This window comes from Heptranchias perlo, chromosome 37 (genome assembly GCF_035084215.1).
Source record: "Heptranchias perlo isolate sHepPer1 chromosome 37, sHepPer1.hap1, whole genome shotgun sequence".
Classification (NCBI taxonomy): domain Eukaryota; kingdom Metazoa; phylum Chordata; class Chondrichthyes; order Hexanchiformes; family Hexanchidae; genus Heptranchias; species Heptranchias perlo.
The window spans coordinates 16,251,834-16,265,218 of record NC_090361.1 but is presented as its reverse complement, the minus strand read 5'-3'; the positions used below and the strand labels follow the sequence as shown (position 1 = coordinate 16,265,218).

The following is a 13,385-nucleotide window of genomic DNA, read 5'->3' as shown; positions in this document are numbered from 1 at the left end:
TAACATTTGTGAATCTGTACCTGACTCATTACTTCCTACATGGGCTATCACCTGTATTTATTTATGAATTTATTTAAACGTCTTGTAATATAACTTATATATGATCAGTGTGGTAGTCCCATACCAGTCGCAATAGTAATTCTGTTGTATAATCTAAACCCAATAACTCTCCCTCTCGCATTCTCTGATTTTAGCAAAGGCCTAGAGTGAGTATGAATCATTTTTGTTCAAATAAGCAAATAGAAGAAAGTTGCCCCCTTATAACCTGGCATCAACAGTGCCCGGAACCGACCCCGGACCAGACTGGGTTAGCCGGAAATCTACACTAGGATAGGGACCCAGGAGCGATTACGAGGTAGTGATCTGATGGAGTGGTTTAGATGACATCGCAAGCTCAAAGTGTTTGTGACCACTGTCTGATCCCCCACAGAAATTACCGCTAGAAAACCGCTCGCCTCTGTTATATAATGTACTAGTCGTTCTCACAAGTTGCTGACCAGCTGCATGTATGTTATCTGTGCTGAGCTGGTGTCACCACTTTAGTTTCTCATCGAGGTCCTGCACTTACTGCCTGAGGAATTCCCTTATCTGTAGGGGCAGGTGTGGGAACTGGAAACATTTACACTCGATAGTAGAGGCCGAGGATTGGGCAGAAATCTGGGCCTGCGAGGCTGAGGTCAGATTGATGCTGCTTCTGAAACTCTTTGTGCTTCCTGAATGGTCAGGGAGAGTTCGCCACTTATACCTCATCAAAGGTTTGTGGCCACTTTTGAGAGCTGCTCTGTAGAGCTCCTAACTGGCCCCAGTGTCTTTCTTTGTGTGTGTCTCTGTCTGTCTTTGTCTCCTCCTTGCTCTGTCTCTTCCTCCCTTCCTCCCTCCCTTCCTCTTCCCCGCTCTGTGTGGAAGTTGCTAATGGTCTAGAGACCACAGGCTTTGTATTGGTCATTCTCCCTGGATGAGCTGAGGTGGTGAATGTCTACAGGCCCATTTGCCCACAAAGGGCATTGTAACTGAACCTGATCTTGCCCATGCCATATGTCCACACGCAGTGATCAGCGAGTAACACTCAGGGAGGCTCCCGGGCTGTTCCCATCATCTTTTTTCCCCCCCCAGCCTTTTACTTAGCAGGCTGACTGACGTCCGTGGCCAGTACGCTCCTTGTAGTTAATATGTGACTACATCAAACCCGATGGATTAGCGACTGACCATCGCTGCAGGTTTATCAAGTGATAATCTACAGTCAGTTACCTGAAAATTAGAGTCTGTGCCTGTGCAGCTGTAACATATGATATACAGTGGCTGTCATGGCTCAGTGAATACATTGTCAAGTTATATAGATCAGGAAAGTTCTGGGTTCAATCCCTGGCCTCTGTGTCCCCAGGATTTTGATGGGGAGGGTGTGTATATTGGCCAAGGTTCCTTCCTCCCGGCCGTTATCCAGTGACCCCCTGATGCAAAGTTGTGGGTGTGTTTGTCCGACGATTGTAGTGTTTGGCTTGGCTGATTCCCAATTGTGCTCACTGTCCAAGTTCGCACAGGACGAACGGCCATTTGAGTGAGATGGCAGAGGGCGCCTGGCCCCTGTGGATCCAGACCACTGGACGAGGAGAGGGGAGGGGCAATGTGACTTCCTGTGGGTCGTTTGGTAACGTAACCTCCTGATCTCTTGACTTTCTGCAGCCACTGAAGTCCCTGTCGAAGGTGCGTCCGCTGCCAAACATATTCAACCTGTACACGATACTCACCGTACTGCTGCAGTTTGCTGTCCATTTTATCAGCTTAGTATTCTTGTACAAGACGGCACAGGAATATTCCTCCTCCAGGTGAGACCCTCCTCATTGTTTCTATTCTCATCTCATGATCCTACCCAGGAAAAGATGCAAAACCCCTTTGCAGAAATGTGCTTTTATTTTCCCTTGTTGTGCTCATCCAAGTGAGATTTTCCTGTGTTTGAAACCACAACACTTTAACTTTTTGGGCACCCACTTTCAGCATCGAGTAAAGGAAAAGAAAGACTTGCATCTATATAGTGCCTTTCACAGCCTCACAAAGTCCCAAAGCGCTTTACAGCCAGTGAAGTACTTTTGTAGTGTTTTTTTTTTATTCGTTCACGGGATGTGGGCGTCGCTGGCAAGGCCAGCATTTATTGCCCATCCCTAATTGCCCTCGAGAAGGTGGTGGTGAGCCGCCTTCTTGAACCGCTGCAGTCCGTGTGGTGACGGTTCTCCCACAGTGCTGTTAGGAAGGGAGTTCCAGGATTTTGACCCAGCGACAATGAAGGAACGGCGATATATTTCCAAGTCGGGATGGTGTGTGACTTGGAGGGGAACGTGCAGGTGGTGTTGTTCCCATGCGCCTGCTGCTCTCGTCCTTCTAGGTGGTAGAGGTCGCGGGTTTGGGAGGTGCTGTCGAAGAAGCCTTGGCGAGTTGCTGCAGTGCATCCTGTGGATGTTTAGGGTGGTGGATGGGGTGCCAATCAAGCGGGCTGCTTTATCTTGGATGGTGTCGAGCTTCTTGAGTGTTGTTGGAGCTGCACTCATCCAGGCAAGTGGAGAGTATTCCATCACACTCCTGACTTGTGCCTTGTAGATGGTGGAAAGGCTTTGGGGAGTCAGGAGGTGAGTCACTCGCCGCAGAATACCCAGCCTCTGACCTGATCTCGTAGCCACAGTATTTATATGGCTGGTCCAGTTAAGTTTCTGGTCAATGGTGACCCCCAGGATGTTGATGGTGGGGGATTCGGCGATGGTAATGCCGTTGAATGTCAAGGGGAGGTGGTTAGACTCTCTCTTGTTGGAGATGGTCATTGCCTGGCACTTATTTGGCGCGAATGTTACTTGCCACTTATGAGCCCAAGCCTGGATGTTGTCCAGGTCTTGCTGCATGCAGGCTCGGACTGCTTCATTATCTGAGGGGTTGCGAATGAAACTGAACACTGTGCAGTCATCAGCGAACATCCCCATTTCTGACCTTATGATGGAGGGACGGTCATTGATGAAGCAGCTGAAGATGGTTGGGCCTAGGACACTGCCCTGAGGAACTCCTGCAGCAATGCCTTGGGGCTGAGATGATTGGCCTCCAACAACCACTACCATCTTCCTTTGTGCTAGGTATGACTCCAGCCACTGGAGAGATTTCCCCCTGATTCCCATTGACTTCAATTTTACTCGGGTTCCTTGGTGCCACACTCGGTCAAATGCTGCCTTGATGTCAAGGGCAGTCACTCTCACCTCACCTCTGGAATTCAGCTCTTTTGTCCATGTTTGGACCAAGGCTGTAATGAGGTCTGGAGCCGAGTGGTCCTGGCGGAACCCAAACTGAGCATCGGTGAGCAGGTTATTGGTAAGTGCCGCTTGATAGCACTGTCGATGACACCTTCCATCACTTTGCTGATGATTGAGAGTAGACTGATGGGGCGGTAATTGGCCGGATTGGATTTGTCCTGCTTTTTGTGGACAGGACATACCTGGGCAATTTTCCACATTGTCGGGTAGATGCCAGTGTTGTAGCTGTACTGGAACAGCTTGGCTAGAGGCGCAGCTAGTTCTGGAGCACAAGTCTTCAGCACTACAGTTGGGATGTTGTCGGGGCCCATAGCCTTTGCTGTATCCAGTGCACTCAGCTGTTTCTTGATATCACGTGGAGTGAATTGAATTGTCCGAAGACTGGCTTCCGTGATGGTGGGGATATCGGGAGGAGGCTGAGATGGATCATCCACTCGGCACTTCTGGCTGAAGATGGTTGCAAACGCTTCAGCCTTGTCTTTTGCACTCACGTGCTGGACTCCGCCATCATTGAGAATGGGGATGTTTGCAGAGCCTCCTCCTCCCGTTAGTTGTTTAATTGTCCACCACCATTCACGACTGGATGTGGCAGGACTGCAGAGCTTTGATCTGATCCGTTGGTTGTGGAATCGCTTAGCTCTGTAATCACTGTTGTAATGTAGAAATCGTGGCAGCCAATTTGCGCACAGCAAGATCCCACAAACAGCAATGGGACACATGACCAGATAATCTATTTTAGTGGTGTTGGGTTGAGGGATAAATATTGGCTAAGACACCAGGGAGAACTCCCCTCCTCTTCTTCGAATGGTGCCATGAAATCTTTTACATCCACCTGAGAGGGTTAACATCTCATCCGAAAGATGGCACCTCCGACAGTACTGCACTGGAGTGTTAGTTTTGGATCTGGTATCACTCTCGCTTCTGATTCAGAAGGTTGTGGGTTCAAGTCCCGCTCCAGAGACTGTAATGCTGCACTGTCGGGGGTGCTATCTTTCAGATGAGACATTAAACCAAGGATGTAAAAGATCCCATGGCACTATTAAAGAAGTTGTCCCAGTGTCCTGGCCAATATTTATCCCACAACCAACATCACTAAAAATGGATTACAACAGATTACATTGGGTTATAATTATCTGGAAAAACTGAACGGGCTGGGGCTCTTTTCTTCTCTAGAAAAGAGAAGGCTGAGAGGGTGACGTAATGGAGATCTTTAAGATTATGAAAGGGTTTGATAGGTTAGACGTAGACAAAATGTTTCCTCTTGTGGGGGAGACCAGAACTAGGGGCCATAAATATGAGATAGTCATTAATAAATCCAATAGGGAATTCAGAAGAAACATCTTTACCCAGAGAGTGGTTAGAATGTGGAACTCGCTACCACAAGGAGTAGTTGAGGTGAATAGTGTAGATGTATTTAAGGGGAAGCTAGATAAACACATGAGGGAGAAAGGAATAGAAGGATATGCTGATAGGGTGAGATGAAGTAAGGTGGGAGGAGGCTCGTGTGGAGAATAAACACTGGCGTGGACCAGTTGGGCTGAATGGCCTGTCTCTGTGCTGCAAATACTATGTTGATTTTCTGGACATTATCTCATTGCGGTTTGTGGGAGCTTGCTGTGTGCAAATTGGCTGCCACATTTCCCTACATTTCAACAGTGACTGCACTTCAAAAAGTACTTAATTGGCTTTGAAGCACTTTGGGACGTCCTGAGGCTGTGCATGGTGCTATATAAATGCAAGTCCTTTACTGCACTGAAGTGTCAACCTAGATTTGGTGCTCAAGCCTTTGGAGTGGGACTTGAACCCGCACCCTCAGAGGGGAGAGTGCTACCCACTGAACCACAGCTGACACTTGAGTACAACGTGATGTGGAGTAAAACTCCCCCACACTCTCTCGATAACATGATTTATCCAGCCTCAGGAAAGCAGCCCCTCCTGTACCAATGTGAGTTTCTCCATTTCCCACATGGGCAACTTTCTTCAGTTCTGATGGAGACCTATGCCAGAAACATTGGCCTGTCTCTTCCAGATGCTGACTGACCTGCTGTGTATATCCAGCATCTTCTGTTTAATTTCAGATTGCCAGCGTTCCTAATTTCCTTTTATCAATGTGGACATTCTGTGCTGTGGGTTCCTACCCACCCTGACTTAGATTGAGACTGCCCCTGGACTCGTGGCAAATCTATAACATACTCTCCAGCACCCAGTGCAGTTTGTCCAGGCAGCGCTCCAGTAACCAGCAGGGTCCAATTCATGAGACGTAGGTCCGGCCATGTAATTGTTCTGCCGCTTTAACCCTCTGACCATACCCACATGTTGACGAGCATGAGCATCTTTCACTAGGTCTTCGGCACGCCAGATTCTCGAGCGACGGGGAGCTTGCAGCTCTGTTACTGGCTTCACTGCAGCGGGAGAGAGATTGAGGGAAGGAAACAGATTCTGTCATCTGCAGGGAAAGAAAATGTATTAAAAGGATTAAATTTCACTCCTGTAGCGGCCGAGTGATGAATGTCCTGTTGATGAAGGCCCAAGGTTGGAGCTTGTGTCTGTGCTGAGTTAGCTTACCTCAGCTGGGATATTGAAAGAAGTGCTTGCCATTGGTACCAAACAGAGTGTTAATACCCACTCATATTAATTGACTAAAAATGGTGGGCTAGGGAGCACAATGTGGGCATCACAGCCCTGAGTGAGGGAGGGGAAAGGTTGGTCTGGGTTCCTATTCAGTGACCCCTCTTTGACATGCGCGCAGGTGAATTGTGTTCGGCTGTGGTTCACTCCGTGGTCCATTCGCCCGCCAACACTAGTTTCCGTGGTAGATGGTCAAATGGCCACGCGATAAGTACTGGAAGGCGTTCACCGCCATGGTATGGTGAGAGTCAGCAACTTCCGGAGAGGAAGGTGGAAGGTTAGAGACGATTCATGTTGCTGACTAAGTGGCTCACAAGTCTTGCAGCCAGTAAGTGACCTTTGAGCTGCTGAGGTACAGCAGTTGTGTTTCTATTTGTTGGGGACCAGAGGTCTGATCCTCGGTCTTCCTGGACTGGGCATTTCATGATTGTTGTCCCATGGCCTCTATTTTGTGTTTTAAAGCCCTCCTTTCCTTTATCTATTTCCAGTTCAGACGGGTTTGTGGATCTGTACAAAGAGTTTGAGCCCAGCCTGGTAAACAGCACAGTGTACATCATGTCCATGGCCATGCAGATGGCCACATTCGCCATTAATTACAAGGTAAGAAGAGAGTGCAGTGTACCTATCAGAGGCTGATTGACTGGGTGGGGGGGGGCGTGGAGGCCTCACTGACTTTTAATCACCAAGTGTGCGGTTCACTTCCTGTCGTGCTGGAGCCAGTCGTTAAACTCACACCTAGCTGTGGCACCAATAATTGCCTTTATGGGAGTGAGGGGGCTTCAATTCTCAAGTCACTGTATGTAGATTAGGGGCAGTATTATCGCAGTGGGCAGTGAGCATTCTTCAAGCCACTATCATTTACCCTGAAGATTTCTTTTCACCCTATGAAAGAATCCGAGGGAACAGGGTGCTGTTATGAAATGTCGTCTGTTGCTAAGCTCGACCTCTGTGTTTTCAGGGTCATCCGTTCATGGAGAGTCTATGGGAGAACAAGCCCTTGTTGTGGAGTATTGTGATTTCAGGCCTTGCCATTGTGGGCCTGCTCACGGGATCCTCGGCAGAGTTCAACCAGCAGTTTGGGCTGGTGGAAATTCCAACAGAGGTACGGATAGAAAATAAGTCTCATTCTGTACGCCTCTCACAAGCTCCACTACAACTTACTCAGAATCACTAAGGTTCGGGCATGACATTGGGGGGGGTGGAGAGTGAACTCAATTGGCCCTTGAACGAGCAGGGGAAGTGGGTATTGGGTAGGAAATCAATTTGCCCCAGTTTTGGGGATGAAAGTGGGTGAGACCCTTTGTTGTGGGGGTGAAAAGAGGCGGTGGCTTTGGCTCAAGCAGTGAGTCTGCGATGTTAGAGCTAAGAGGATCACTTCAGACCCTGTGAAGAGCGTGGGCTGTTTGTAAGTAAAATGGACCGACGTAGGGAGAGGGGAATGATTAAAAGGAGCTTGTAGAAGTAATGGGGAGGCAGTGTGTTAAAAGGGAACAAGAACATGGGCTCAGACTGAGGATTATCACTAGAGGAATGAAGGGGGAATTTAGAAATGTTTTCAGAGGGTTATTAGAACATGGAATGTTTCACCACACAGGGCTACTGAGGCAGAGACTAACATTTAAAAGGGAATTGAGTCGTATTTGAAAGGGGAGAATATGAAAGAGCAGGGAAGTGGGATCCCACTAGACAGGTTCAGTAGAAGTTTAGTACCATCACATGGGCTTCCGGGATCCTGATTACTGCCCCGTAATTCCTGGGATCCTAACTCCATGCTGTAATTCCTGAGATTCTAATTTTTTTTTATATTTGTTCATGGGATGTGGGCGTCGCTGGCAAGGCCAGCATTTATTGCCCATCCCTAATTGCCCTTGAGAAGGTGGTGGTGAGCCGCCGCCTTGAACCGCTGCAGTCTGTGTGGTGAAGGTTCTCCCTCAGTGCTGTTAGGAAGGGAGTTCCAGGATTTTGACCCAGCGATAATGAAGGAACGACGATATATTTCCAAGTCGGGATGGTGTGTGACTTGGAGGGGAACATACAGGTGGTGGTGTTCCTATGTGCCTGCTGTCCTTGTCCTTCTAGGTGGTAGAGGTCGCGGGTTTGGGAGGCTGTTGAAGAAGCCTTGGCGAGTTGCTGCAGTGCATCCTGTGGATGGTACGCACTGCAGCCAAGGTACACCGGTAGTGAAGGGAGTAAATACTTAAGGTGGTGGATGGGGTGCCAATCAAACAGGCTGCTTTGTCCTGGATGGTGTTGAGCTTCTTGAGTGTTGTTGGAGCTGCACTCATCCAGGCAAATGGAGAGTATTCCATCACATTCCTGACTTGTGCCTTGTAGATGGTGGAAAGGCTTTGGAGAGTCAGGAGGTGAGTCACTCTCCGCAGAATACCCAGCCTCTGACCTGCTCTTATGCTGTGATTCCTGGGATCCTAATTGATTCCTGGGATCCTAATTCCGCTCAGACTTCCGATGTCCGAGTTTTCTCTCTGTCCCTGCCTGGGCTCAGCACTAGTTGGATTGTCCGGTCTTGTGGTGCAGGAATCACAGCAGTTGAAAAGCACAAGGTATGTCGTTGTTAAGGCTTCTGGTGAAAAGCAGGGGGAGCTTAGCATTGCACCTGACCTGTTCTGTGCGTGAACCAGCAGTCCTCACTTTCCAGAGTTACCCCAGTGTGAACTGAAACTTGCAGCCGCAGAACCGTAGAACTTTGTCAGGATTACTGGGAGAGACATACTGGGCAAAAAGGCTAAAATTAGTTCTGGTTTCTTTGACACAGCTGAAGATGGTGATTGCCGGGGTCCTGGTGGCTGACTTCCTGGTGGCACTTGGGCTGGACCGAACCCTTCAGGCGTTGCTGGGGAGCAGCAGATTTCACGTGCCTTCCTGATAACTGAACCTTCCTCACTGCACCGCACTAGTCCACAGCTGGTTCGTACACCAGTGGGAGAATTCAGGGCGAGAGAGGCTGGACATCGAGCCACTCCCTGCAGACGGACTTTTAACTCGCCAACCGTTTTCTTAAATGGTTTTTGATACAAAAAAATACGACTGGTATTTTCGTACCAAAAGAAAAAAAATATTCTGGAGGAGAAAAAAAATAAATCCATGTACAGTTTGAGTGTTTGTGAATTCTGGGCCACTCAGCTCTCCATCTCTTTACAAACTATGGAACGTGAAATCTTCATTAATGCTGCTGGGTTTTTTTGTAAGCATACCAAGAGAGATGTCTTCAATAGAGATCATTAGGTGAAGGTTTTCCTCATTTACTTTATCTGTTGGCTAACGGCCAGCATTGCTGAAGCTTGCAATTTGCAAGAGTGAGGGGTTTTTCCCCTCAAAAATATGTTAAGTAAAATATAAGTTAAGTGTGCCACCCTATGTAGCACAGAGTCAGACTGAACAGAGAGGACCTGGATTCACGCTGCTGAGTTTGCTGATTTCAGCCAGGGCCACTAGAGGGATAGGATCACTTGAGGGGGAGGGTTCGTGCTCCTTAGTGCTATCCAGTGACCCCTGCTGTAAAAGATGTATAGATACTGGGCAAAGTTAGGACTGGGCTATGATCAATCAGCCTGCTGGCAATCAAAGTCCCATCATGCAAGGCTCACTAGGGTAAAACCCCAGAGAACAGGCAATACGTTCAGGAAAGGAAGGAAGGATGGATGGAACAGGGACAAAGATGGAATTTATTTTTCAAATGTTGGGTTGTGTCTAAGTCCCGCAGTAAGAGACCGCGCTCATCAGTCATCGGCCGCTTATCCAAAGACCAGGCGTCTCCCAGTACCTCAACCATTTATTTATTTATTTTTTTGCACTGGAGCCGCCCCAGGAGTTGGCCTTTGGGTTATTACCGGGGATACAAGCTGCCCTGTACAAGCAACAGAACTCCACATAGAGCCTAGCCATGGAATGCTGGTCTCACTGGATGTTCTGTCCACGGAGAGTTTGTGGCCTCTGTCACAATGTCCAGCTGCAGGGATATCGTGCCTGCCAGGCAGGATTGTCTCCTGTGTGACTGAAAACAATGGAGCTGCCAGGCAATGGACTGGGGGAAAAGCTGATTCTTCTAGAAGGATATAAACTGCCCCCGATATCAGCTTACTGCCAAATAAATCCATTTTCCTGGTTTGGATTCAATTGTATCTACCTATATATTAAAAATTGTGCATAGCATGCAAACTTCCTGTCCACAACCCTTCCTTGTTGTCACAGTTTTTTGGTGAACATTTACCATTATGAATTACTAGGGTCACATTTCCCCATTCAGTTTTGCTATGTCAACTTTCACAATGTAGTTACAGGCTCTGGGCAGTAGGTGGCTCTGCAAGTTTTTCCAGTCTCTTCCCCTAATTCCTTTGCCTGCATGCATATTTTTTTTTTAAATTTAGATTTATCAGCTGACTGTTGGCAACTCCAAGGGCAGTTTAATGGTATAAATGATGGTTAACTGAAAGACTCCCATTTATACACGACCTCAGGACGTCCCAAAGCACTTCACAGCCTTTGACGTACTTTTGAAGTGTAGTTACTGTTGCAACGTGGGAAATACAGCAGCCAATTTGCACACAGTAAGATCCCACAAACAGCAATAAAATAAATGACCAGATAATCTACTTTTGGTGGTGGTTGAGAGCTAAGTGCTGGCCAGGACATGGGGAGAACGCCCCTGCTCTTCGAATAGTGCCTTAGGATCTTCTGCATCCATCTGAGAGAGCAGACGGTTTAACGTCTCATCTGACAGTGCAGCACGCTCTCAACACTAAAGCCAAGATAATGTGCTCCGGGCTCTGGAGTGGGGCTTGAACCCATGACCTAACTTGGGTGAGAGAGCTGATTTAAAAATTCACAATACTTGAGATAAAATAGTAACTTATGTTAAAACACCACAAAGTTCTTCACACACTAATTTTGAGGTGTAGTCACTTGCTATGTAGGAAATACAGCAGCCACAACGAACAGAGATTGACGGCCAGTTGATGTGATTGAGGGAGGATTGTTGATCAGGACCCTGAGAGATGTGCCTGCACTTTAAATAGCACCATAGATTGTTAATATGCACCTGAATTGGTGAATGGTTTGACATCTTGTCTGAATTTCACAAGTCATATGACTTCAAAATGGTCAGGATATTAGAACGATAGAGCACAGAATGAGGCCATTCTGCCCATCGTGCCTCTGCCAGCTCGTTGAAAGAGCTAGCCAATTACCTACACTCCCTGTTCTTTCCCCATATTTAAAAGAATAAGTGGAAATCTGAAATAAAAATGGAAATGTCCAACAGGTGTGTAAAAATCTTAGAGAAAAACAGATTAAAGTTTTGGGCTCGGATAGTGTCCTTCCTGAAATGGGTAATATGCCATTTTGAGCATTTTTTAAGTTCTGGATATTGTTGGGTGATGTGATGGAGTTTGGCGTAATTACCAGAGAGGGAATCAGCGCCATCAATTGCGAATGCCTTTAACTTAGTGACAGGGAGACACCCGGGAGCACGTGACAAGACAATAACCCAGGTCGCAAATGAGATCCCCTCTCCCTGCAACGTACTGCAGCCCTTCTCAACGCCAAACCTGCATCCCTTGAATTGAGAATAACCAATCTCTTCAAGTAGTAATGGAGGCTGGCTGCACCAGAGCCACTGGGAGTGGAGGTGGTGTGGGCTGGGGATCCATGGCCAGCCAGGGGTCCACATCCCTGGGGTCTACCCACCTTTCTTCCGCCACATTCCTGAACCACGGGACTCTTCTGCCAGCTCTGCTATTTTGCTGTAACCATTTACATCTCCTCTGGACCCATCTTTTGTTTCTTTACTTGTCCCATTACTACCCCCTTTTGCCATGCGCCATTACTTTTGTAATTTAATCACTCCTACCCTCCACCCTATTACAGACCTCCCTTTTCTTTCCATGCTCCCCCTTTTCTGGATCTGCACTTGCTTAAAAGCCATTCATCTCTAACACCTTCCAGTTCTGAATAAAAGGTCACCAACCTGAAGCGGTAACTCCGTTTCTCTCCACAGATGCTGCCTGACATCCGCAGAATTTTGACTCTCTTTTCACATAGGACCATCGGAGATTTTCAGCCCGCAAGGTTGGGCTGGGATAGACGTGCTCATAATTCTGCATGCAGTAATCCGAGCTGCATTTAAACCCAGATCACAGAGGGGAAAGGCCAATGTTTAATTCACTGCACCAGCCGCAAAATCCTTGGATGCTCTTGTGCACCATCATTTAAAGTAATAATTTGATTTTTAAAAAAATCTTGAGTCATTCTTCCTGGAATCTTTTCCAAAATCACTTGTAAACAGCCACATCTCTTAGCAGAGGCTGTGTGCACAGGCTTGTTCTGGAATAAACTAAATTATCAGTTCCTCAGACTTGCTGAATTCTAAATATCATACTCTGATCCAGAACTGCACCCAAGATTACCAACCCTCCAAGATTGTCCTGGGTTTTCTAGGAATTAAAGATTAATCTCCAGGAGAAAAAGCATTTTTTTTATAAACGCTTTTGTTTAATGGTTATAAAACTGTTGGAGATGGGGCAAAAAGGTTGTTTGAGCAGGTGGGGTGGTTGGAGAAGGCAGGTCCTGTGATACACATCACAAAGTAGCGATAGGCCATAAAAAAGGCAAACCAAGCATTGGGGTTCATTTCTAGAGGGATAGAATTGAAAAGCAAAGACATTATGTTAAACTTATATAGAATCTTGGTTAGACCACACTAGTATTGTACACAGTTCTGGTCGCCATATTATGGAAAGGATATAGAGGCATTGGAGAGGGTGCAAAAAAAATTCACAAGAATGATACCAGAACTGAGAGGATATCCTTATCAGGAAAGGCTGAACAGGCTGGGGCTGTTTTCCTTAGAAAAGTGAAGGTTGAGGGGTGATGTGATAGAGGTCTTTAAGATAATGAAAGGGTTTGATCAAGTAGGCATAGAGAAAACATTTCTACTTGTGACAGAGTCTAAAACTAGAAGTCTTATCTATAAAATAGTCGCTAATAAATCCAATAGGGAATTCAGCAGAAACTTCTTTACCCAGAGAGTGGCAAGAATGTGGAACTCGCTACTACAAGGAGTAGTTGAGGTAAATAGCTAGAAAAGCATGAGGGAGAAAGGAATAGAAGGGTTATCCTGGTAGGGTGAGATGAAGTGGGGAGGGATGAGGCTCATTTGGAGCATAAACGCTGGCATAGACCAGTTGGGCTGAATGGCCTGTTTCTGTAACTTTATGTCCACCCAGAGTTGGCAACCTTACCTTCAACCGGTCACAATCCCATAAAGTACCAGCAGCTCAGCCTCTTCCATTCCCTGCTGGGATTGTGTGCAGAAGTTGAGAAGGTGGAGGAGGAATGGGTCAAGGGAGACGCTGCTCACTAGCAAAGCACGTGGTGGAAGAGGGAAAAAAATTTAATCAAAGAGCTGAACATCTGCAGAACAATTACAGCCAGGCCTGCGATTCTGATCCGCTCTTC

The 13,385-nt window shown here is 47.1% G+C and overlaps 1 protein-coding gene across 1 annotated transcript in view; it reads left to right on the top strand.

Annotated features, from left to right (window-relative positions):
- The window catches only part of atp13a1 (ATPase 13A1), a 93,819-nt gene extending 84,792 nt beyond the window's left edge, over positions 1–9,027 (top strand). The window contains exons 23-26 of the mRNA XM_067973184.1: positions 1,681–1,823; positions 6,401–6,512; positions 6,871–7,014; positions 8,686–9,027. Of these exons, the coding sequence (XP_067829285.1) occupies positions 1,681–1,823; positions 6,401–6,512; positions 6,871–7,014; positions 8,686–8,796 (510 nt within the window). The 3' untranslated portion in view covers positions 8,797–9,027. The remainder of the gene's footprint in view (positions 1–1,680; positions 1,824–6,400; positions 6,513–6,870; positions 7,015–8,685) is intronic.
- Positions 9,028–13,385: the final 4,358 nt, after the last annotated feature.